This window comes from Euprymna scolopes, chromosome 24, assembly GCF_053919585.1.
Source record: "Euprymna scolopes isolate OS-2025 chromosome 24, ASM5391958v1, whole genome shotgun sequence".
Classification (NCBI taxonomy): domain Eukaryota; kingdom Metazoa; phylum Mollusca; class Cephalopoda; order Sepiida; family Sepiolidae; genus Euprymna; species Euprymna scolopes.
Genome location: NC_136505.1, coordinates 76,806,153 through 76,832,637, shown reverse-complemented (window position 1 = coordinate 76,832,637; position 26,485 = coordinate 76,806,153). Strand labels below are relative to the sequence as shown.

The 26,485-nt window shown below is 32.3% G+C and overlaps 1 protein-coding gene across 2 annotated transcripts in view; it reads left to right on the top strand.

Moving 5' to 3' along the window:
* The window catches only part of LOC145246776 (CDK5 regulatory subunit-associated protein 3-like), a 107,893-nt gene that overhangs the window by 6,171 nt on the left and 75,237 nt on the right, over nucleotides 1-26,485 (top strand). The window contains exons 1-3 of one of the 2 annotated variants that reach the window (XM_080108563.1): nucleotides 2,162-2,396; nucleotides 10,389-10,471; nucleotides 25,694-25,825. In XM_080108563.1, the coding sequence (XP_079964689.1) occupies nucleotides 10,411-10,471; nucleotides 25,694-25,825 (193 nt within the window). In that variant the 5' untranslated portion in view covers nucleotides 2,162-2,396; nucleotides 10,389-10,410. Of the gene's footprint in view, nucleotides 1-2,161; nucleotides 2,397-10,388; nucleotides 10,472-25,693; nucleotides 25,826-26,485 lie in introns of those variants that run through there. The other variant, XM_080108562.1, reaches the window with a different exon arrangement.

Sequence of the window (26,485 nt, the reverse complement as noted above, 5' to 3'; positions counted from 1 at the left end):
TTGTTTGAATATCAGAGCAATACACATTGAAGTAGTTCCCAACATGAGCGTACCCTCTTTCTTCCAGGCACTGGTTCGATTTACTAACCGATATGGCGTTCCCGAAACCCTTTATAGTGACAACGCGAAAACGTTTATAGGAAGTGGAAAGATTTTCGATCGTCTCTCTCTTTTTACGGACTATCAAAGAAAATACGGTCCTTGTAAGTTAAAACTTAAAACCATTCCCTTGTTCTCTCCTTGGTATGGAGGAACATGGGAGCGATGTATCAAGACCATGAAGAATTGCCTATTTAAGATTCTTGGCAGGGGTAGATTGGATTACTTTACCCTTCTGACAGTGTTATCGGATATTCAGAGGTCTGTTAATAACCGGCCTCTTACTTATCAGGTGTCAGCCGACAAAAATGCTACTCCAATTACCCCTAATATGTTCCTTAAGCCCAATCAGAGCCCCGGGCTATTGATACGACTGGATAGAGAGGATAGAACAACCTTGTTGCCTCCCAGCAGGGAGAGGCTAATTCAAACCTTGGAACTTAGGGACCAATGTCTGACAGATTTCCACAAACTATGGTATGAGGAGTACCTGCTAGAGCTGGGAAGGAAGATTCCTGGTCGATCCCGACTCAGTACAAGAACCCGCCTCCAGAAGGATGATGTTGTGCTGATTAAGAGTCCTTTGAAACCCAGACCGTTTTGGGTCTTAGGAACTATTACTGAACTGATTCCAGGCCATGATGGTGTCGTTAGAGCAGCACGTGTACAAAAAGGGGAGGGCTTGGAGGAAGTACATTCCCTGAAACATCTGTACCCCTTAGAGCTTTCTAGGACTCCTGAAGGACCTCCTGTTGCGGAGGGAGGGGAGACGTTGGATTCACCCCCTAGTGTTGAAGAGCAGGTCTGGTTGTGTCCCCTGTGCAGCTCTCCGCAGCAGAATCAGAATATGATCGGGTGTGACTCGTGCGACGATTGGTACCATTTCCGATGTGTCGGTATCGACTCAGAACCTCCCAACAGGCAAAAGTGGTATTGCCCAGAATGTGCGCCCCTTAAAAAACGACGGGGTAGACCTAGCCTGCTGCCTGCTTGATTGATATCTGGACTGATCGACTACTGCTATATTGTACTAACAGTTGTTTTTTGATTAAGTATTTTGGTGGTCTGTCATTTTTATGTAACTTTTTCTTTTTCTTTTCTCTCTTCTACCTTTTGTTTTTTTTTCTCGTTTTTGTCGGGAGTGTGTGAGAAAATAAAAATAAAAAAAGGAGATTGCTTACTTGGTGGCGCCGGCCTCGAGGGCGGAATTCTAATCTGAGTGGTTGAGAGAACGAGTCTCTTATAGACTTGGAGGAGTAGGGGGAGGCACTATTCTTCTGTTATAAAAGAATTGTGTCTCTGACTAGCGCCAGTTCTGTTAACGACTTACTGGTGAACGGTTGGCACAAATTAGTTACTCGCTGCTCGCCGTACTACAAAACTTGTTACTCGACCCAGTAGGGGGGGTCGCTTAGGGCATCCTTTGCAACCCCTCGGAGCTTACGCTATCACCGGGTAATCTACTTTACCCTCTAAATAGTTTTAAAAATATTCAAAAGATGGCCTCCTCTAATTGTGATATCTTCAGCACAATATGAAGGTGTCTCTGCTTGTAGAGATCTCAAGCCTTTTTCACCAAACATTTAAATGATATAAACATGAAGAAATTGTTGCGGTTCCATTCTCGATAAGGCATTCTTCTCGAAGCCGACTTTTGGTGAGGTTTGCTCTTGGCGGAGGTTTTCGTCGACTGAAAAACAAATGGATGTTTACAAAATAGGAGCCGAGTAATTATATTGGCCCATACTAATTAACTAATCACAGGCTGCCAACTAGAATTGTGTGTAGGCGGCTTAAACATGAAAATGGCATTGTAACTAGAATTTCTCACAACTTTTACTTTTTTTTCATAGTTCTTTCCGGAAGTATAGGCACCTCCAAAAGTCACCACAGAATTACCCCCCCCCTCCTATATGTAAAACGATGTTACTTTATTATAAATGAATATTATCAATATAACTTTTGTATCTTAATTTTATTTTTTTATTTCGGACTATTAGTCTCATCTTTATTAGTTGTTGTTTGTTTGTTTTTTTATTGGTTCACAACGTTTCGGCCAACTTCCTCTGGCCTTCGTCAAGTGGTAACCGCGACGGATAGGAACTTCGAATCTCCTAACTGCATTCTCAGCCATCACTGCCATCCGTAGTTGTCGTCGTCTCACCACATTTTTGACCAATTACCTCTGGCACGCTTTGGGTGGGATTGAAACCGCTATCTTCAGACAATGTTCATCTGGAACCGTAGAGATTCAACGTCTCTATCAACTGCGCCACGGGCCCCGAAGGGCGATCAAGGTTGGATTCTTTGATCTTATAAATCCACATTTATTTATTATCTGATCTTCCATAGTCGGGTCCGTACCGATTGGTATATATATATATTATTCCTTAATTGGAATTTTTTTGTTTTTATTTTGAGATGAGCATTTTTATGTTAATTTTATTTTTTTATTTCGGACTATTAGGCTCATCTTTATTAGTTGTTGTTTGTTTGTTTTTTTATTGGTTCACAACGTTTCGGCCAACTTCCTCTGGCCTTCGTCAGGTGGTAACCGCGACGGATAGGAACTTCGAATCTCCTAACTGCATTCTCAGCCATCACTGCCATCCGTAGTTGTCGTCGTCTCACCACATTTTTGACCAATTACCTCTGGCAAACAAAAAAATTCCAATTAAGGAATAATATATATATATACCAATCGGTACGGACCCGACTATGGAAGATCAGATAATAAATAAATGTGGATTTATAAGATCAAAGAATCCAACCTTGATCGCCCTTCGGGGCCCGTGGCGCAGTTGATAGAGACGTTGAATCTCTACGGTTCCAGATGAACATTGTCTGAAGATAGCGGTTTCAATCCCACCCAAAGCGTGCCAGAGGTAATTGGTCAAAAATGTGGTGAGACGACGACAACTACGGATGGCAGTGATGGCTGAGAATGCAGTTAGGAGATTCGAAGTTCCTATCCGTCGCGGTTACCACCTGACGAAGGCCAGAGGAAGTTGGCCGAAACGTTGTGAACCAATAAAAAAACAAACAAACAACAACTAATAAAGATGAGACTAATAGTCCGAAATAAAAAAATAAAATTAACATAAAAATGCTCATCTCAAAATAAAAACAAAAAAATTCCAATTAAGGAATAATATATATATATAACTTTTGTATCATTTAAAAGAAGGGCAAAATAAACTAGTAATAATTAGTGTTTTGTACCGATTCTGTACTTTAACCTTACAATTGAATAAAAAACAAAACAAATTAAACTTACGATTAAAAGTACGATTTAAAAAATAGCGTGGATCAGTAAGTGCATTAGCACCAATAAATCTAACAAAAATCAACTAATGGTCAGATTTTCGTGAAATTTTCGTACTTATCCATTTTAGAATGAAATTACATAAAATGCAGTTTCCGTAAAATATACAAGGGAAAATTTTTTTTTAGTATGTGCCCCCCCCCCCATATTTATCTTTTTCGAAATTTGAGCAAAATATATTTAAATCTATCAACATTTCTATTTATTATGAGTTCAAATAAGTAAAACATTTATTTTTAAAAGATTTAAATACATTGAACAAAAAATTTAAATACACATATTGAACAAAAAATTACCTTGAAGTTGCAATTAAAAAATGATATAAACTTTAATATTATGCTGTTTTTTAAATAGCGTTTTTTCGAATTAATATATACTATAATCAGTTGAATTGCCAAGAAAAAGAAGCTTCCTAAAAATTAATTTTTAAAAGATTAAAACGATTAAAATTCCATTATTTCAAAATGCTCCGTTACAACATAGATTTTTAATTGTTTAAATTTTTTTTTAATATTAAGTTTTATTAATATAAACATGACTTTTGTCAGCTATTTTATCGCCAGATTAAAACAATTTGAAAATATTATTGCACAAATATTAAGCATTTTGTAGCCCCCCCCCCTCATATTTTGTATGTCTCTTTTTACCGAACAAAATATGGAAGCCCGTAGGTAACCCAAAGAACATTCAGTAAAACCGTATTTCATATTTAATATACAAATGTGTATAATATTATTAATGGTTAAACTGTGTAACAAAATTATAAGAAAGATTAATTATTAATTGCAGTTTGAAGAAGATAAACAAAGGTTTTAAAAAATCATTAAGTCGCTTCTGCTTTTCCATAGTCGTATAGTTAATACAAATCTGACGTCATGGAAACATGCGGTCCATTTTTCACAATCGTTTGGCAGATCCTACGGAAGTACTATATAGTTTAGGCATCGCCAAAACTAGGGGGGGGAGGCAGGTAAGTACTTTTTGACGAACCGTCTTTTTAAAAATCTACCAAAAATCAGGTAATTATCCAATCAATACGAAAATTTCAGCGATTATTAAGAGAAGAATGAACTTTATAACAGTGTACTTATTTTTCATAAACAATAATTATATATATATATATTTTTTTGCTTACAACCCCCCCCCCTTGTTTTGAGGGGGTTTCAAATATGCTTAAAATAATCATCTGAAACTGAACAAAACATGTTGTAAGGGACGGGATTATAGATTTAAAAAAAAAAAAAAAAACTTGTTTGCATACCTTATTTTGATGTCTGAATATCAGAACTTCGATTGTGTTTAATTATCCCGCTTTTGAGTTTTGAAGTGTGAAATTCGGTGAATATGTAAAGTAAAATAATTAATTTAAGTTAAGCAAAACAAAAAAAAAAAAATTTTTTCTTAATATTTATACAAAAAAAGCTATTTTAAAATCTTTGATAAATAAATTAACAATTTCTTTTTAGTGAGCCGAATAATGCATGACCATTATTAAACCGGGCATGCTTTGAAGAATCGATACAAAAAAAAAAAAAAAAAATTCGATAAATATTGTGCCCTTTGTGTTAAAAATATCATTTTTTCGATCAAGTTTGGAAACGTTTGCCACCTTTCGACTACGGTGGACCAAACGCGCTGAAATAATTTTTTTTATTCTGCTTTAAATTGCCCTCCTCCCCATTTTGGAGAGCCTGACCCCCACACACATACACATTAAAAACCAAACTCATACAAATGGTCACCCATCTGGTACTGGCCAGCCTCAGCGTTAATAATACATTGAAATTTTCGTCACTGAAAAATAAGTTTTTTTTTTTTGGCTTTTTGGTCTTCCGTAGTTTGCTTTTTATCAAGTATCAAATGTAAACAGTAATCAAATCGACTCTAAGTAACTGGTTGCCAATATGAATAAGTGGAATTATTTGAAATCCAGGTACTTATATTATAATATTTTTGCATATTCTTATAGAAAATCACCCTAAATCTTAGTTAGACAAGAAATAAACAAATTAATTCTTTCAAAAACCTTTTCTTTTTTTTCTTTTTTTTTTTTAACTATTTATATACGTTTTTTGTGCAAAACAAAAAATGCCAATTGTTAACTTTTGGGGAAAATTGAACATTTAAAATTTAATTAAAAATAGTAGAAAAAGTATTACACTATTCTGCTTTCTATATGATAAAATTCAGGGTTTTATCTTTCTGGAAAAAAAAAGTTACTCAGAAATAATGGATTTTAATAAATGTAATTTCGTTTTAAAAAACAACAACAACTTGATTTTTCGGCCATTTTTGGCGGTGCCTAATATAGTTTGTTTTTTCTTATTTATTTTCTACTTTGGCCATAGTGTAAAATACTGATTTCTCTCTCTAATTCTAATGACAGGTGCCCGAAAAAAAAATGACGTCTCTATTTTCGGCAATAAACTATAGAAGTACCGTTTTACTTACAATTATAGTTTCAGTTTTTATGATTCCATGTGATGTTCCTTTGTGTGTTACATCTGTAGCTCATGTGTGTTAGTCTCCGCATTCAAGGGTTTTCCTTAGTATTTTAGTTGTTTTTATTATATTTAATATTTATTATTCAAAAAGGCCACGATTTTAAATTGTTACGTTCAATGTTCAGAGCGGAGTTGTCTACCTTTTTTGAAAAATACAGAAGCCCAAAACCGCCATAATGGTGCGCGAAAACAGTTAAATTATTTTTGGTTGTCTTCCCTTTGAATTTCTGACATGTGTTTACTGTCAACAACAAAGTCAATATGGATCACCGTATTTGAAAAATGATCACATTTCACTCATCAGTTGAATAAGTAAGTTGCCGTTTAAACACTAACTAGCCAACAATTGTTCTATTTTTTTTTTTTAATTCTCTTAAAGAATTACATTTCTTGATTTAAAATAGTTTATTCCTTCATTATGCAATGAATTTTTTTTTTTTCAAAAATCTTAAAAGCAACAACATTGAAACAGAAAAAATTGATGTAGGAGTCCAATTTTTACTGGACAATATTTTCAAAATATGAGCTTCCACTCAAAAAAAAAAAAAAAAAAAAAAAAAAAAGCAACATGTTTTTTAAAAAATTAAAAAGGTTTTAAACTTTTGATTTTACATATAAATTCGCACATAACTATTCTTTTGGTTTTGTTTTAAATTAGATTATTTTATTTATTGATCTTTTATCTTCAATTTGTGATATATAAACCTTAGGTGAGAAAATTAATTTTCATTTTAATAGATATTTCAAAATGCGGGGGGGATTAAAAAAAAATGTTTGTCTATTTGGTTTATTGGAAAGAGCATAAAATTTCACATTAAACCTGAAAATATCTTAAAAATTGAACCAATAGAAAAATTTTGATAGATTTTTAAAATGAAAAAAAATTAAGTCGTAAAATTCACTTCATTTCATTATGTAGAAAAAATGGCTGCATCAGTGCATGCATGCACTTTGTAAACACTTTTTAAAAAAAATAAATATTTCTATTTTTTAAAAAACTTTAATAGTTTATTTTGGAAGTATATTCCATAATGTGACGTCAGAGCAAAACGAACATTCAATCTCTCTACTTACTCTCTATATATATCTCGCTATCTCTCTCTCTTTCTAAGACCTAATCAACCAGATAACCCCCTCTGTAAATGATGTGGCGTGGCAGACACTTGGCTGAGGGAAGTGGGATAGAAGTTGGGTGTGAAAATCGCCGCAACGAGCGGAAATACGTCATCATGGCAACCAGACAGCGAACATTTGTGGCGGGAAAAAGCGGACCACGAGGGGATTTGAAAATAAGAAATAAAGAGTGGCGAAAAGAAGCGAGACAGCCCGGTGTACAAACATTATCTCCAAGAATCGAACCTCATCGAAGATTGAGATTTGAATTAATTAACTTGCGGATTATTATTCAAATACAATCGTATTGTCGATTGAACTCACATATATTCGTCTTTGGAACTAAGATTCGAGGAAGAGATAGACTTTCGCCATCTCAACTTTTTTCTTGGATATTGTGTTTGCGAACTGATGATCCGTGTTTACCCTAACGGACAAAACAGATAAGTTTGGCCTATCTCATGCCAATATCTTTTCTTATCCACAAACTTTTATACATATTGTACTGTATATGCATGTCGCATACATCTGGCAAACATCCTCAAAAATATGTCTATCTCACTCATTCTTTTTATCGGAGTTTTTTCTTCTTTTTTGTATATAAAAGTCTTCCTTGAATTTTAAACTTTGATTGAGTGTTTGTTTCGTCATTCATTGCTCTGTTGTTCCATTCCCCTTAATGATATGTTTCGCTGGTTGATGCGACATCCGAACCGAAGATAATTATTAGACATTGGATATAAAATAAAATAAATTTTTGTGTCTCGATCTGATTGCCAATCAATTCGGTCATCCATTAACCAGGTCGTGACAATAAAGAAATTAAACAACCCACTTTAAAAAAAGAAATTACGAGTTTTGTATATTTTATTTGCAGTTTTGTGTTAAGGGTGTCAAAAATTCCCCCCAAAATTCTGACATAGCTAGTGTACTGCCTTCCCCACTTGATCGTGTCTATTTTTAGATTCTTTTTGAGCTAGTTTGCTGCATTCGCTTATGTGGTTTACCACTTCGTCTCTTTGTCCACAGAGCCTGCATTTGCTGTTTTCTTGTGTCTTGACGATCCTTGCTTTGATGTGATTGGTTCTAATTGCATTATCTTGTGTGGCTGTTATTAGAATTCAGTTTATCTGTTTAGGTTTCCTTTTGGTAACCATGTCCAAGTGTTTTCATTAGTCTCATCTTTTTTTCATCCTTATGAATCATCCATTTTTTTTTCTCATCTTATCCCTTGTCTTTTCTGTTTCTGTCTTGTTTATTTTTTCAGTGTCTTGTTGCAGTAATTATTCTTTCAGTGGTCTGCATTGTGTATTTTTCTAATTCTTTCTTTTTGTCTCATTTACAGTCTTCTATACAAGCTAGCCCCCCTCCCACTTCCTCCATTTTCCCTTTTCATATAGTTGGGTGTAGTGCATTGTACATAGTCATGAGTTTCCTGGTTTTTTTATCAATATGCCTCAGCTCTTTAGTCCAGCCTATAAACGATCCGAAGTATCTTACTAATGATACTGTCCATGTGTTTATACCTTTTATTAGGTTTCTACTATATAGTTTTATTTGGAGTTTTCTTATTCTTCTGAGATATTCCTTTCCAATTTTTTCTTTCATTTCTGTTGTTTTGATGGTGTCTGCTTCCAGAACTCCCAAATATTTATAGCTATCATGTTCACCTAATGTCCCCATCTCTTTTTGATTGGGTAGTATCATGCCTTCCGTTACTTCCAATTTTCCCCTTCTCATGATCAGCAGTGTGCATTTTTCCATACCGAATTCCATTTGGATATCCTGGCTGAAGATTCTCATGTTTATTAGCATCTCTAGTTCTTTCTTTGTTTTTGCAAACAGTTTCAGGTCATCCATGTACATTAGGTGGTTCATTCTTTCATCTGTATTAGTGAACTTATATCCTGCTTGACATTTTCTTAGTGTATTGTTAAGGGGCATAATGGCTATGATAAACAGTGATAGGGAATCACCTTGGAAAATATTTCTTTGTATTGTAATCTTAGTTATGTATTGTCCATCAGCTGTCAATTCCATGTTCTTATTGCATTTTTTATCAAATTGATAATCTTGCCTGATATTTTGTACATTCTTAGGCATTGAGAGGATTATTATTCTGTGCAAAATAGCACAATGAGGTATGAAATTCAAGCCCCGTTTTAAGTTTGGGAAAAGTTAGGTCATGTGGTACTCAGCCAACGGTATCAGAGCAGAAAATTAACCCTTTGTTGTTCTAAGTTAACAACTCGGCACTATTTGTTTAAACTTAAAAAATGCCTTAAAATAAGTAAAATCAAGGTACAGGCAAAAATAACTGAGGAAATGGATCTTCTTAATTATTTTTTTAGTTTGTTTAAATGTTGTGTTTGAAAGATAACAAACCAAAGTTAATCTGTAAAAATGTTGAAAAAAACATTTTGTTTGAATTTCAAGTCTGATTAAATCAACTTTAAAAATCTCTGGAAAAATAATTATCAGTTTTCTGAAACTATTTTAATGATAATTAGTAAATTAAACTCATGAGATATTGAATTTAAAAAAATTTACATACTTTTTATGACAAAAATGCATAATAAACCGAAAAAGCAATTTACGGCATAAAAAAGTCTTATTGAAAATGTAAACATGAATAGTGTTGATTTTCACCAAATTATGGGTTACGATAAGCGTAATAATTTTGTTTATTTTATTTTTGTTATAATAAATAAATTTAATTAATTAGAATAATTTATGAATGTACACAAGTAAAAATTTCTTTGTTCTCTAAAATGCTTTGGTTCATATTTAACTTGGCATAAGTTTTTTATTCAATAATATAAAATTCTTGATAATAATTTTCACGTGACAATTTATTCATTGAAAAAAAAAAGAAAAAAAAGTTAAAACTATTAATTCAAATCTGAAAGAAAATGATTATTATAAATGTAAAAATTACACACTCAAACCCAAAAAATACATACCTACATTTTATTTTTTTTTTACGAATGTCTGTAAATTTTTTAGAATTGATTCAGTCAGTCGCAAAGTGGTGGTTTTAGAGATGGGTTGAAACTTGTAAATGTCTATAATTTTTATGATATCATCATGCTCTCATTCTTAAGATAAAAATCAGTATTCGTATTTTCTTTCTGATATTAAATTTTTTTTCTTTTTACAGAATCTCCATTTTCAATCTATTTACTGAAATGAGCAAGAATAAAAATGTGATGCTAAATATATACACAAATTCATTGTAATAAAAAAAGACACTCCCTTACCCACAATAATTGCTTTGAAAAGTTTAGTCAAAGTTGAAAATTATTTTGTTCTAATATTAAAGAACTTTTTTTTTTTTTTTACTGCAGCATTCCATCATTTGCAATCGTCATGGCTCAGCAAATGAATTATGAAGAGCTCCCCATTGATATTCATTATAATAAACTTACAGGTAAGTCTTTTTTTTTTTTTTATCAGAATTTAAAAAATATTTTTATAATAATGAAAATTATGACAAAGGTTTTGAGGAAGGGAAAATGAATATTAATCTATTATATAAAAGGAAAAATGTCTGCCAAATATTTTCGACAGACACATCTGACCGTGACAAAATTGGTATTGTTTTAAAGCTTGATGTCACTAACAACAAATTTTGAAAAATTGGCCAAAAACATTCATTTGTTCGCCATCAACTGGGACATTTTTTACAAGGAGGGTTACTTTTTTATCAACATTTTTGCAAGTCATTCAAACGTTGCATCAACAATGTTTTATAAAAAACGTTATTTTGACCGTGATGGGCCCATCTATAAGACCGTTTACTTTTTTCCACACCCTTTTCTTCCTGTGTGTTACAGCTTCGAGCTTGTCTAGTATTTTTTTTTTATTTGCTCAACCAGCATCCTTATACACCCTCCACACACACCCGGTCAAGGCTAGGCCCCCAGGCTAGTCTAATATATAAAAGGCAAAATGTGTTTGTCTGTCTCGCAAAACTTTCAACAGATGCGTCGGACCGTGACAAAATTGGAAACATTAGAAAGATTAATCTCTCGGATGACAAATATAAAAAAAATTGGGCAAGAAAATTAATTCTCTGACCATTTACTGGGCTATTTGCGCAAGGAAGGGTTAGTTTTTAGTGTCAACATATTTGCAAAGTCATGCGCCTACCGATCTCGACATACATATAAAAGACGTTATTTCAAAGGGCATGACGTTACAAGTGCGCTATAAGCCAGACGGCTAATATGTTTGCTTTTTTTCACCTCCTTTTCCTCTTTCATGTTACAGGTTCAAACCTGACTACTGCGACTAAAAATTTTTTTTTTTATAGGTTGGGTGCTTATTATATCACCTCTCCACACCCGGGCAACACCGGGTGCCCATGCTAGTCCTTAATAATAGTGGACTTAATAGTGGACTTACATGCAATGTTATGTATATGTAGTAATACCAAACCATTTTTTCTTTACATCTAATAAACTCAGATCATATTGAAATGAGCATAAAAAGCAAAGAAATAATATCTTTAAATCGGTCCATTAAAACTGGAGTTATGACCATTCAAAGTATCAAAAAATGTGTGGTTCACTGGACATTTTGCTTTAAGTAGCAATACACATGGCTGTTAAAGCGCTTTGGATAATCAGATTTCAAGGGGTTTCTGCTAAAATAGTCATATTTTAAAAACCAAAATACCACCGTTTTGTTCAGAAATGAATTTACTTTCAAATGAATTAGTAAATAACATACATTATATATTTTAAGGGTTTTAAGCAAATAAAGTGATAAAAATGTGAACATCATAAAACAGTGTTTTCCGTAAGATTTTGTAACGACCCCCCCCCCCCCGATTTCTAAACATTCGTACCGTGTTTCTGTGAAGAATTTTTTAATGAAATTTGGAAATTAGCCTAAAGAGATATCATTTTTAATAATTTCGAGTGTCCAAAATTCATTTGACGACTCGTTTTTTTTTTTTTGTGTTAAAAAAAAGATTTCAAAATGATGAGTATTGAAAGTTTTGAAAAAAATTTTCTTCGGACACTCACTATTAAACAAAACAATCTTTTTACTATGTTCATTTGTTAAAAAGATGATTGGATAGTGTTTTCTCTAGTGCTACGCAGCAATTTAAAAACATAATATCCGGAAAAATCGTTATGAATTTGAATCGAGACTTCTATAGTATTAGTGATAGCAGCAGTGATAACATGGCGTAAAACAGACGTTTTGTTTTTGTTTATTTTTATTTCAAATTGATTTTTTTTTAATTGAAAATCTGGTTATAAATAAAAATTCTTACATGTTTAGTTAGAGCTATTATGTTATCAACCATGCAAATATTTTTAAAAATTGGTTAAGTAGTAAATTTTAAAATATTTTAACAAGCGAAAATGTGAAATATGATGTTTTGGTTCACGTGTACGAACGGTACACACACTTCTAATTTTCGTCCCTTAAAAAATGTTTTCAGTGAATTATTATCGAATGGAAACTAAGCTACCTGATTATTAAAAAATAAAATAAAAAAAATAATCAATATTTAAATATTTGTAGGAGGTGCTCAGTTAAAAAATAAAAATAGTAAGAAAATACATGAAATGTAATTAAAAATCAAAATAACATTAATTCAAAATTTTTAACAATTTGTCAGCTTCAGCAAAAACTTGTTTCTTTTTTTATATTTAAATAGAATTTCAATACTTGATATTTTTCCAAGCATCATGTTTTCTGTTAGAGGGACGTCACTTTTTTAAATAACATTTATTTTTGTCTGTCATAATTCTTGTAAAGTTTCACAATGGGTATCAAACACCCTCTTAAAAAAAAACAAAAAAAAACTCGCTTAATTCTATGTCTAATCTTAGGTATAAGTGGCAAGCCTCCTAAAACCTTTAACCTTAACAATAACGCTAAGTGCAAGTGGCAGAGCTCCCCACTAAACAAACTTCCTCTGTGAGCTCATATTAGCATTAAAAAAAAAAAAGCATAAAAAACGTTTAAAGAAAAGTGCACATGATTAATCTCCCATAAAAAAATAAATTGGTCAACTGTCCTAAAACGCTAGGATCGTCTTGAAATGGTGAATTATTTTACATTTATGTGAAACCAACCTCCACTCTAAATTCTAAAATTGTTTTTGTTTTGTTTCTATCAAGTTTTCAGGATGTTCACACATAATTTTCCTTAGCCCTATCATTAACCCAAAGTCAGAGTGGCAACCTCCCCACCTTCTCATAATTGCACAAAGACCCTCTTCAAACCACGCATAATTGCCTTTTAGAAAACAAACAAACAAAAAAACACCCAGGATTTATCTATCATAGGAAAGGGGGGGGGGTAACTGCCCTAAAACGCTCAAATGATTCAAAATGGGAAATCATTTTACATTAAATTCTAAAATAATTTTTGTTTATCTTTTAAATTTTTTCAAGTTGTTCTCTATAAAGGTAGAATCACATATTTTGGAGAGGTAGTCAGATGGGGAAGGGTAACAGAAGGTATTAATCTACACTAATACCAAAGAAATATTGCAATATATTCATTTTTAACCAATCCTAGATTTCGATTTCAGTTTTTGGCACATAAAATGCATTACAACTAAACTTTGAATTCTCTAACTTTTCTTTTAATGAATACATGGCAATTTTAAGCAATCGCAGCATATTTATGTGCATTTACTGCAGATTATTTGGAAACCATTAATTTCTGGAGATTTTCAGTAGCATATTCAGATTACTTGCACAAAAATACACTTATATGGCAAATTTCATTGCTTAGTCTTGTGTTTTAACAAAGATATAGCATTTTTACTGAAAAAGTAGTGCAAAAAATGTGACAAAACGCATATGGTCTTAAAGAGGGGAAAATATCCAAACATGCAGGGCATAAAAATAGTCATAACTTCTCTAGAAGTGTAAGCCATTTTGAGTTTCAGAACAGTTTCAGATGGTTTGCTGTTACACACAAGTCCTGGGAGGTGACTTGTTTGTAGTTGACAGTTCCACAGAACAAAATATTCTTACCGTGTCGAAACCCGGGAAAGAACATGTGAAATTGCTCCGGAAAAGGTTTAATATTTATGAAGCAATTCTGGTTTCTGATTGGTTGGTAGCGGAACGTGAATTAATTTGATTCACCAGTTCTTAGCAGCACCGTTTATAAATAGAATCGTCCGACTGTGTGGGATCATACCCCCATTACAACTCCAAAATATTGCAACATCCTCCCTATTTTTTTATAATGGGGAAGTCCCCTGTGTTTGTTCTGCTCAAAAATAAATATATATTTTTATATTTACTTAGACATAACAAAAATTAGAAATCATTTGGATCTTAGAATTTTAGCATTTAAAAAGACGCCATTTTTAATTGTGTTCAAATGTCAAAAAGGAAAATTATAAAGATTTTTTTTTTCTTTTTTTTTTTTTTTTCTAAGCAAAAGTATTAGTAGGTTAAAGTGTTAATACAAATAAAATGGATACAGTTTAACGTCTTGTCCAGGACTATTTTTCTTTTTCTTTTTTGATATATAGAAAACTATATACTCTGAGCATTACCCCTAGGGTTTTCCGCTGATATTCATGCAAAAAACTAAGAGCCTTCTCGTAAGTGGAACTTCCCTGGTCTGTATTTTTAATATATAGAAATCTATATACATACAGGGCAGTGAAAGAAAAAAAAAATTATTCAGTCGAATTCACCAACAAGTTTTGAGAAAAAACGTCGCTTTATCCGTGTATATTTTTATTAATATCATTTTCGACCGGTGTAGAGCGTTTCTTGCACTCTCCCATTCCAAATTTTGATAGTATTTTGTCGATGTATCTCGATTGAGTCATCGTAACAAGTCCTTTGCTTTGAGTAAATTCTATCCCCAGAAACCAGGATATTTTGCCAAGATCGGTCACTCCGAATCTTTTACTTAATTTGTTCAACATCAGTTAACATTATGTTACAATTTGATGCGATTAAAATACCATCGACCCACAAAATCAAAATCAGTAGTTCGTCTGTGTTGGGTATATAAACAGGGGTCTACAGCGCATTGTCTAAATTGTTGTTTAATAATATAATCATGGAATACTGTGTTTCAACACTGAGCACTCTGCTTTAGACCATATAATATAAATTAAGTCGCCAAACGCAATTTTTATTTTTCATTATAAATCCCTCCGGAGGGGTAATATAAATTTCACAGTCTATTGGGGCATTCAAATAAGCATTTTTTATGTCCATTTGATGGATGTTTAGGTCATATTGTGATGCGACTTGCAGTAAAAGGGTTTTCGTCTGTAAAATTAAACGTGTCTGTGAATTTTACACACCGGATTCTTTTTATTTTATTTTTTTCGGGAAAAAATATTAAATTGACTGGACTGTTTTTATCGTATCCAAGAAATATACCTCTGTTGGCTTTAATATTCGATTTACTCTTTTTCTCTATATATGCAAAGCAAGTTGAACCAAATATATGCATTCTGCTTAAATTTGTTTTTTTACCGCAGAAAGATTCATATGGCGTTTTAGATAGTGTTTTGTTAAAGCACCTGTTGTGTATATAGGTTGCCGCCATAAGTGCATACGTCCAGAGGTTTTTAGGGAGTTTTGATTCAATGAGTAGGCATCTTGCCATTTCAAAAAGTGTCCGCCACGCACGTTCAGCAGTCCCGTTTTGGTGTGGCGATCTAAGAGCTGATGTTTCATGCCTGATATGATGGTTAATTAGTAAAAGTTCAAAGTCTTTATTGGTGAATTCCGTACCGTTGTCAGAGAGAATACACTTGATTTCACCGTAGGGGGCCATGTCGGCCAGATATTTCTTAGTTGCTAGCAGGGTATCAGATTTGTTCTTTAAAAAGTAAACCATTATTAAACCTGAATGGTCATCTACGAAATTCAACACATATCTATAATGTTCTCTGGCCATCGGTTCTACGGGACCGTTTAAGTCACAATGCACCATTGATAGGATTTTTTATTTTTTTTTTTGGCCTTTTTGTCTGGTATCTTGTTTTGATAGTTTATCATTTTCCCTTGCGTACAGACGTCACAGTTAAAGGTTTTTGATGTTTGTATTCGCATTCCATTAACTACAATTGGCAACTTTTTGATATCAGGAATATTGCAGTGTCCAAGAATTTTATGCCATGTCTGTAGATCATGGCAGGCGGTTTTTGATGGGACTACGCTATTTAAATAATATAGTCTTCCATTTTCTTTAATGTCGAATACGGTTCCATTCGGGCATACCAGTTTTGATTTCTTGGGGCTAAAGTTTATATCTGCACATTGTCCCGTGGCAGCCTGCACAGAAAATATATTTTGTTTAAATTTTGGGACCAGGAGAGCGCTCTCCAGAATACAGAAACAGTTCACCCTTATTGTTCTTTAGCAAAATTTTCGCATTGGCTCTTTTCAAAACGATATCATTGACTCAACTCCCGTCAGCCAATTTTACAAAATGATTTTGTTGCTTAAAGTTGGGATCAAAATTGATAAAATCAGATTCTTTTGTAATCACATGTGCCGTGACCCCACAATCGACAAGAAAATTATTATTGCTTGTTGGCGCATCAAATGTACACGAAAATAAAAATGTATGTTCGCTAACAGAGCTCTCTACATTTTTAATGTAGTCGCCATTTTGAGTCCTGTATCTACATTGGAAACCCCTGTGATTAGGTCGTCCACAATCATAACAAATAATTTTTGTACTTTTCTTAGGGAAAAACCTGCTTTTGGCAAAGTTGCGTTTTTTATTCCTGGCATGGGTATAATTCGATTTTGGTGTTTTTATGTGTGTATTTTTAAATTTCATGATATTTGTGGATTCGTTTCTTTTTCTCAATATGTTTAATGCTTTGTAGCCGTCGTCCAGGGCCTCTCTCATTACCAGTGATAGACTTCGGTCATCTAAACACTGTATTAATTCCGCAAAGACAGTTGCGTTCTTTTCAATGAAATCGGGGTCGTTTCTGTTTTCAGGTTGTGTTTCTAGTGTAGCTTTTGGATTCGTAGATATCCCAGAAATTTAACTTGCCACAATTCGAATTTTGATTTGGATCCATCGAAATAAAGACGCACGCTGGGCCCATAACCTCTAGAAGTGTAAGCCATTTTGAGTTTCAGATGGTTCGCTGTTACACACAAGTCCTGGGAGGTGACTTGTTTGTAGTTGACAGTTCCACAGAACAAAATATTCTTACCGTGTCGAAACCCGGGAAAGAACATATGAAATTGCTCCAGAAAAGGTTTAATATTTATGAAGCAATTCTGGTTTCTGATTGGTTGGTAGCAGAATGTGAATTAATTTGATTCGCCAGTTCTTAGCAGCACCGTTTATAAATAGAATCGTCCGACTGTGTGGGATCATACCCCCATTACAACTCCAAAATATTGCAACAATTTCCTTGATTTTAATTGGATTTTAAAGATTCTTTGTTAGCTTATCAAGCTCTTTCTATATGTACCAATATTGAAATATTTTAAGCCATTTAAATTTTTTCATGTGTATTGCTACTTTAAGTCAGTTCTATTCAAATACATATGAGCTTGCGACTGAAAATGGTAGAAAATTTGCACAATTTACAAACTAACCCATTTTTAAAAAACGGTATCTTCATATCTTTTTTAAATTTGCTAACATATCACAACACATTGAACATCAGATGTGTTTATGACTTGGTAATTTATGGCCTAATTAGCCTATTTATGTTTTATTTTAACAACTTGAGTAGAAACTTGAGTAAAAACAGCTAAAAAAAATGGTAGATGAGACTTTATCACACATGAAGTATTATTCTGATGCACATCATCATCATCATCACACCAAAAAAATCCAAGATGACAACCACAACATAGAAAGTATTAACAAAATATCAATACTTGTAGTTTATCAAATTAAATGAAATTTTGTACAGATTGCAATTATGTTCCATAAAAACTATGTTCCATCATTAAAAATTGCAGTATTGTAATATTTTCACTTTTGTATATGACTTTTTTGGGAACATCTTGACTGAAGAATATAAGCTGTGAACCACCTCACCAAACAATAAAAAAATACTGGGATTTTTAGGAATCAGGTTTTGCAATTCATTGTACAATGAATTCTTGTTTTGCTAGGTCCTTAATTTTGCTCTTTTTTTTAATCCAACTATGAACTTTGACTTTCAATGTATCCAGCTGTTGAATAAAATATTGTGCAATTTCCAACAAATTAAAAATTTTTGAAACTGAATAATTTGTTGAAAATTTTCCCATTAATTGAAAAATGTATCCATTTGACAACTTTTCATATCCATGAATAAGTCAATTCATTGTGCAAAAGTTCCACCACTAATATTCAAAATAATAATTTCTCATTAAATATAATCAATAAATAATTTATAAAATATACACAATTACGATTAATTTACAAAATGTAAGGCAAAATAAATGCAAACTGGAGAAAATGTATTTGAATGACAAAGCTATTAAGAATTTTTGATATCATTGGAGCACAGGATGGAGCAGGTGCTAGTGTGACTGCAAGAAGTAGAAGAGTTGATTAGGGTTAAGTTCTGTGGATTTCTGCCATTACTAATTAAGTGTGATCACTGTTGACACGGGTAGAATATATATCAAGTAGGCAATGTGATTATGTATTTGAGTGAAACCTAACTAGCAAGGGTCAAGGACATGTGTTTCATGGTGGGAAACAATAAGATTGATACAATGCATGTGTTCTGTGTAATTAACTAGCAAGGGTCAAGGACATGTGTTTCATGGTGGGAAACAATAAGATTGATACAATGCATGTGTTCTGTGTAATTAACTAGCAAGGGTCAAAGACATGTGTTTCATGGTGGGAAACAATAAGATTGATACAATGCATGTTTTCTGTGTAATTAACTAGCAAGGGTCAAGGACATGTGTTTCATGGTGGGAAACAATAAGATTGATACAATGCATGTGTTCTGTGTAATTAACTAGCAAGGGTCAAAGACATGTGTTTCATGGTGGGAAACAATAAGATTGATACAATGCATGTGTTCTGTGTAATTAACTAGCAAGGGTCAAGGACATGTGTTTCATGGTGGGAAACAATAAGATTGATACAATGCATGTGTTCTGTGTAATTAACTAGCAAGGGTCAAGGACATGTGTTTCATGGTGGGAAACAATAAGATTGATACAATGCATGTGTTCTGTGTAATTAACTAGCAAGGGTCAAGGACATGTGTTTCATGGTGGGAAACAATAAGATTGATACAATGCATGTGTTCTGTGTAATTAACTAGCAAGGGTCAAAGACATGTGTTTCATGGTGGGAAACAATAAGATTGATACAATGCATGTGTTCTGTGTAATTAACTAGCAAGGGTCAAGGACATGTGTTTCATGGTGGGAAACAATAAGATTGATACAATGCATGTGTTCTGTGTAATTAACTAGCAAGGGTCAAAGACATGTGTTTCATGGTGGTAAACAATAAGATTGATACAATGCATGTGTTCTGTGTAATTAAAGACACATCTATGAAGATCTTAGAAGAAGATTAAATCTGGACAGTGTAGAAAAATGTGTGCTAAGACTTCAATGGTATGGTCACATTGAAAGAATAGATGGGAGTTTTTGGGTTAGTAAATGTAGAATAATTGAGGTTTAATTCATAGAGAAAGACCATAGAAAATGTAGGAGGAAATAAGGAGTGAAATAGGGATAAATAAAGTCCTGGACAGAAGTAGGTTACTTTGGAAATCAATTTCTAAACATACTCCAACACATGCCAACATGTAAAACTGATGATTGTGATGATTTTTTCGACTTAACATTTTATCGAATGTTAAGTATCCAATTTCTCAAAACTTTTACTTGTATATTTTTGAATATTAAAACTACATTTCTTAAGAATGTGTAAGAAACCAAATTGAGCTGTTGTAGTGGAGGAGAGGCAAACACATGATTACGATATTACATTATAAACAGTGGAGGGGGAGGTGTACCACCCCGCCTCCACGTGGAAGTTGTTGTTCTCCTCTGGTCGAGTGGTCAGCGTTGATCATCTTTGGCGTTGACTTGTCGACAATCGTCCACCGGTCTGCCTTCGCCATCCGCAACGCGGGCTCCAGACAGCTCGAGTTCCTCCAGTGAAGTGACCATACACTGCTCCACCCCACGCTGTGTTTCTTTAAGTGATAAGGAAGCGATGTTTCACCCCTGCAAGGAAAAGGTTAAACACACGGACGACTGGAGACGCTGGCACAAAGGTAAAATAAAACAGAACACTGTTTTATATATGTAGATAATAAAAGAAATCTTTATCCTGTTTTTTCAATGTTCAAATAACTGCACAGTCGAACGAAGGGAGTGAGTGTGTAACTGGTAATATGGCGACTTGGCTGGGTTCCGATCTCAAGGCAGCTTATCTTTGGGAAATGATCGGCAACGATTAGGATGGTAAATTCGTTTTTCAATCTAACCGACCGGGAGGCTGGCTGACCAGTTCGAAAGTGCGCGCAGATCCGAAAAACGGGTTGTTTAAATAAGAAAAACCCTGCCTGGCAATTCCTTTCAGATGTCATTTTCTTGCCAAATTACATTACTCAGGGCTCGTATCGTATAGATCTGCTTAGGTAACCAAAACTCTCGGTACGGAGGGGAATTCCCTCTTAATGGTTATTTACGTCATAACCCTAGGGGCGGTTCCCTCACCTCAACTACCGTGGAGTCGATCCTCTTACTATCACCGGTGACGTATGCTAGAGGCTGGTCCTGGTTCTCCAACCACCTTGGAATTAATCCTCTCGCTATTCCCAGTGACGTCACCCTGGCGTTCTCTACTTCTCCACCTTAGATCCTCGGATCGTGTGGGCGAACAGGCGGGATCTATATTAATACTAATTAATATTTCCTTATCTGATTTCCGAAGGGAAATACAGTTTCCTAAGCAGCATTATTCAGTGGCCGACATATGGCCATTACCTGTCAACGCGCGCCGGCTTATCTGGCCGACGAATCTTTTTCCAAAATATCTTTCTCAAAACAACATTGTCGCTATGGCTCCTCTCCGGGCCATTAATTATATCAACACGGGAACATATGTCCCAGGAAAAACGAAAAAAATCCTTTTTCAAAACAGTCATTAGCTATAACTTTGTCAACTCAGCATCTGTCTCGTCAAATTCTATTTCCTCGGCCATTCATCTCAATTTCTAATCACCACGGGAACATACGTCCCAGGAAAAACGAAAGTTTTTTCAAACAGTCATTATCTATGACTTTGGCTAATTCAGCATTTGTCTCATCAAAATCCATTTCCTCGGCCATTCATCTCAATTTCTTATCTTATTTTATTTACCCAGAATCGGCAATGGCTACCGCCATCCAATTCTGTTCTGTACCTAGTAACCCAGCCAAGTACTTACTGTCTGTTAACTCTTCCAGACCAGGGTCCTACCCGAATATTGTCACAGAGGTATTGTAAAGTCACAAAACTTGTGAGAACTTTTTGTGACTGGAACATAAGGCATGGAGAGGGAAATGTTTGCTCAGACAAAAATGCAGTTCATATGAATTGGCAAGTTATGGTTTGTCACAGAAATGAACCACATGAAGGTTTCAAATATTCCTAATGAAAGTGGTGCTAACTGACCACGAACACTACATGCAGAGTTGTCTATCAATATTGATTGCCACAACACTAGTTCTTTTTCATGTGAGGTCTCAATAAATTGCCATACTCAATAAAGGTGTGGATATAAAGGTGTCTGGACCTGACCACCTGTTCACCGTGGAAGAAATAATCATCTGAAAACCTAAATTCTGCTATTAAAAAATCTATAAAATAATACATCAAGACATGTTCATATATGTTGCGATGATTAATTGAAAAAATTAGGACTTTTTGGAGTATCAGAATTAGTGTTGGAATCAGAAAAAAATTGACTCATTTCCAATTCCAAAAACGATTCTTTGAAAAAATGTTCTTGACACAAAAAAATGAAATAAACATGTATTTACTAGATTCTTCATTCACAGCATAAAACTAAAAAAGGTTAATGAACACAGGTGAGGAATCCCATTCCCATATTTTTGTAGAGGGTTACTTATAAAAAAATGACTATGAATTGTTTTATGATCTAGCAAATCAGATTTAGGGTTAGTGGTAAAAATTTAGTGAATATCTCTAAAAAAAAATTAGGGTTAATGGTAAAAATTTAGTGAATATCTCTAAAAAAATTAGGGTTAGTGGTAAAAATTTAGTGAATATCTAAAAAAAAAATTAGGGTTAGTGGTAAAAATTTAGTGAATATCTCTAAATAAAATTAGGGTTAATGGTAAAAATTTAGTGAATATCTCTAAAAAAAAAAATTAGGGTTAATGGTAAAAATTTAGTGAATATCTCTAAAAAAAAAAATTAGGGTTAATGGTAAAAATTTAGTGAATATCTCTAAAAAAAAAATTAGGGTTAATGGTAAAAATTTAGTGAATATCTCTAAAAAAAAAATTAGGGTTAATGGTAAAAATTTAGTGAATATCTCTAAACAAAATTAGGGTTAATGGTAAAAATTTAGTGAATATCTCTAAAAAAAAAATTAGGGTTAGTGGTAAAAATTTAGTGAATATCTCAAAAAAAATTAGGGTTAGTGGTAAAAATTTAGTGAATATCTCTAAAAAAAAAATTAGGGTTAGTGGTAAAAATTTAGTGAATATCTCTAAAAAAAAAATTAGGGTTAATGGTAAAAATTTAGTGAATATCTAAAAAAAAAAAATTAGGGTTAGTGGTAAAAATTTAGTGAATATCTCTAAAAAAATTAGGGTTAGTGGTAAAAATTTAGTGAATATCTAAAAAAAAAATTAGGGTTAGTGGTAAAAATTTAGTGAATATCTCTAAAAAAAATTAGGGTTAATGGTAAAAATTTAGTGAATATCTCTAAAAAAAAAAATTAGGGTTAATGGTAAAAATTTAGTGAATATCTCTAAAAAAAAAATTAGGGTTAATGGTAAAAATTTAGTGAATATCTCTAAAAAAAAAATTAGGGTTAATGGTAAAAATTTAGTGAATATCTCTAAAAAAAAAAATTAGGGTTAATGGTAAAAATTTAGTGAATTTCTCTAAAAAAAAAAATTAGGGTTAATGGTAAAAATTTAGTGAATATCTAAAAAAAAAAAATTAGGGTTAGTGGTAAAAATTTAGTGAATATCTCTAAAAAAATTAAGGTTAGTGGTAAAAATTTAGTGAATATCTAAAAAAAAAGATTAGGGTTAGTGGTAAAAATTTATTGAATATCTCTAAAAAAAAAATTAGGGTTAATGGTAAAAATTTAGTGAATATCTCTAAAAAAAAAATTAGGGTTAATGGTAAAAATTTAGTGAATATCTCTAAAAAAAAAAACTAGGGTTAATGGTAAAAATTTAGTGAATTTCTCTAAAAAAAAAAAATTAGGGTTAATGGTAAAAATTTAGTGAATATCTCTAAAAAAAAATTAGGGTTAATGGTAAAAATTTAGTGAATATCTCTAAAAAAAATTAGGGTTAATGGTAAAAATTTAGTGAATATCTCTAAAAAAAAAATTAGGGTTAGTGGTAAAAATTTAGTGAATATCTAAAAAAAAATTAGGGTTAGTGGTAAAAATTTAGTGAATATCTCTAAAAAAAAAAATTAGGGTTAGTGGTAAAAATTTAGTGAATATCTCTAAAAAAAAATTAGGGTTAATGGTAAAAATTTAGTGAATATCTCTAAAAAAAAAAATTAGGGTTAATGGTAAAAATTTAGTGAATATCTCTAAAAAAATTAGGGTTAATGGTAAAAATTTAGTGAATATCTCTAAACAAAATTAGGGTTAATGGTAAAAATTTAGTGAATATCTCTAAAAAAAAAATTAGGGTTAATGGTAAAAATTTAGTGAATATCTCTAAAAAAAAAATTAGGGTTAATGGTAAAAATTTAGTGAATATCTCTAAAAAAAAAATTAGGGTTAGTGGTAAAAATTTAGTGAATATCTCTAAAAAAAAAAATTAGTGTTAATGGTAAAAATTTAGTGAATATCTCTAAAAAAAATTAGGGTTAATGGTAAAAATTCAGTGAATATCTCTAAAAAAAAAATTAGGGTTAATGGTAAAAATTTAGTGAATATCTCTAAAAAAAAAATTAGGGTTAATGGTAAAAATTTAGTGAATATCTCTAAAAAAAAAAATTAGGGTTAGTGGTAAAAATTTAGTGAATATCTCTAAAAAAAAATTAACCCTGAACTGATCATTTTACATTAAATTTATATAAGAAACAACTCTGCCACTCTAAATTCTTAAATAATTGTTTTCTTTTTTTTTTTTGTGTTTAAATTGTCAAGGGGCTTAAATGTAGTCACCCAAAATAGTAGAATCTTATTTTGAGGAGATAGCTTAGTTTAGGTTGTTAATCTATAAATTTATCACTATTATTTTGTTTTTCTTACCAGAAAAACAAATCAATCTAATAACCACCCAAATCAGATTAAGGATTAAAAATATGAATATCCTTTTATAAAGGAAAGGCACAGAATAGTCTACAAAGCCCTCCCCCCTCCTTCTCCGCTTGCCCTTTCCATGTGAGGAAGGCTTTTCTAAATAGTAATATTATTATTTAATAACTCATTCTAAACAGGGGAAGAAGTCTTGAGTATTCTATTCCTATGCTGTCTTAATATGCATACCAATCATCAACTGTTTTCAATTATGAAACAATTCAAAGACATTTCGTACACTAACAATGAAACAATACAAAGCTTTGTTTTAAAATCAAAATGAATAACATTTGAAAATAGGAAAAAGCAACAAATTTCTCATTAACTATTTTAAGATTTTTAAAGAATTGGAATCAGTAATTTAGAAGAGAATCAGTAATTGTATTGGAATCTGGAAAAATTTTGGAATCGTTCCATCACTAATATGTACATTATCAACTTTCACACATATTTAAGAAAAATGTGATCATCTGATCAGCAAAGATGATGATTGTTAGCTAATAAATGGTTTTCACTTTTTAACGTGAATTGTTCCAAAATGAAAGAGTACAGTTTAAAATAAATACATTTTTAAAAACGTTATTTTTATCATTTTATTGATTTCAAGAATATTTAACTGACAATTCTTTTCACAGTAGGAAGTATTGCTTGTTATAAAAAGAATTACATTGCTACAATTTTAGATCAATATAGAAGAGACATATTTGGTTTAAGAAATATTTTCATTAGTCATTTTTGTTCTATATTAACCTTGACAGACATTATTTCAGAAGGAATATTAATAACAATAAATTATACATATTCATATAGAAAGCAACATTGAATTAGTATAAAATATCATGAATAAAAAACATTTCTTAGGTCATAGTTAAACGTTTTAAAATTTTAAGAATCAGAATTGTATGTTTGAATTTATGACCTTGTATTAATATTGATGAGGATGCTGATTGGAAGATTCAGGAAATGTCTATTTCTTTAATTAAGATTTTAATATTTTATGACGAGAAATAATTAAAAACAATAACAATTTTCTCTTGCAAATGTCTGGTTTAGCAGCATCAGTTAGCGTAAGGATCCCCCAAAATCTAATTTTATATCATCTTCATCTATGCAACCATTTGTATTTTTAACCGTTATTGTTCTGATTTAAAAAAAAAAATTTCTTTTGCAATTTTTCAGAATGGCTTGTGAGTCGACGCCATTGCCAACAAAATTGGCCTGCATCTGCTTTGGCCGTCCGAGACAAAATTAATGATGCGATTAAAAAATTGCCAGAAAATGAAGAAGTGTCCAAAATTATCCACGGTTCAAGTATGAATTGAGATTTTCATTTTTTATTTTTAACTTTTTTTTTTTTTTATTCCATTGGTTGAGAGCATGGAATCTAAACATTAAAGGGATGTGCACACAAAATGCTTGAAATAAAAATTCTTACAGATTATATTTTAAAATTGTTAAATTTTAGAGGAAGTGTAATGGCAGCAACTTGAGCCAAAAATGAAGAAACATAGGGATGACCAATGAAAAAGTACTTTATTATTTGATGCATATGTTTGTCGCAAAACATAAATGCAGATATTTTTCAATGTGAAACAAAAATGACCAAACGCAATCCTATCAGATGGAGACCACTACACGAATCATTCAAACAAGCTGAAACTAGAGAAATAGATAATTTTAAAAAACACTACAATAGAAAAAGAAAAAACTGTCGACATCATGTCTATGAGAAAGGGTGTTCAGAGAAGAAAAAGGTTGAGATAATCCAATTACATTTTTATAAAATTGTCTTGACCTGGAAAGGGGTGAGCACTTCCAGATTTTGCCTGCCGAAGAATCACTGATGATTCTATGTGTATCTAGTATGCAGCGTTTCATCTGGTTTGGAATTGGAATTATTAAGAATGTTTACATTTAGATTTTATCTATGTGTGAATTTTGTAATTTTTTTAAAAGTTCAAATGAGATTAT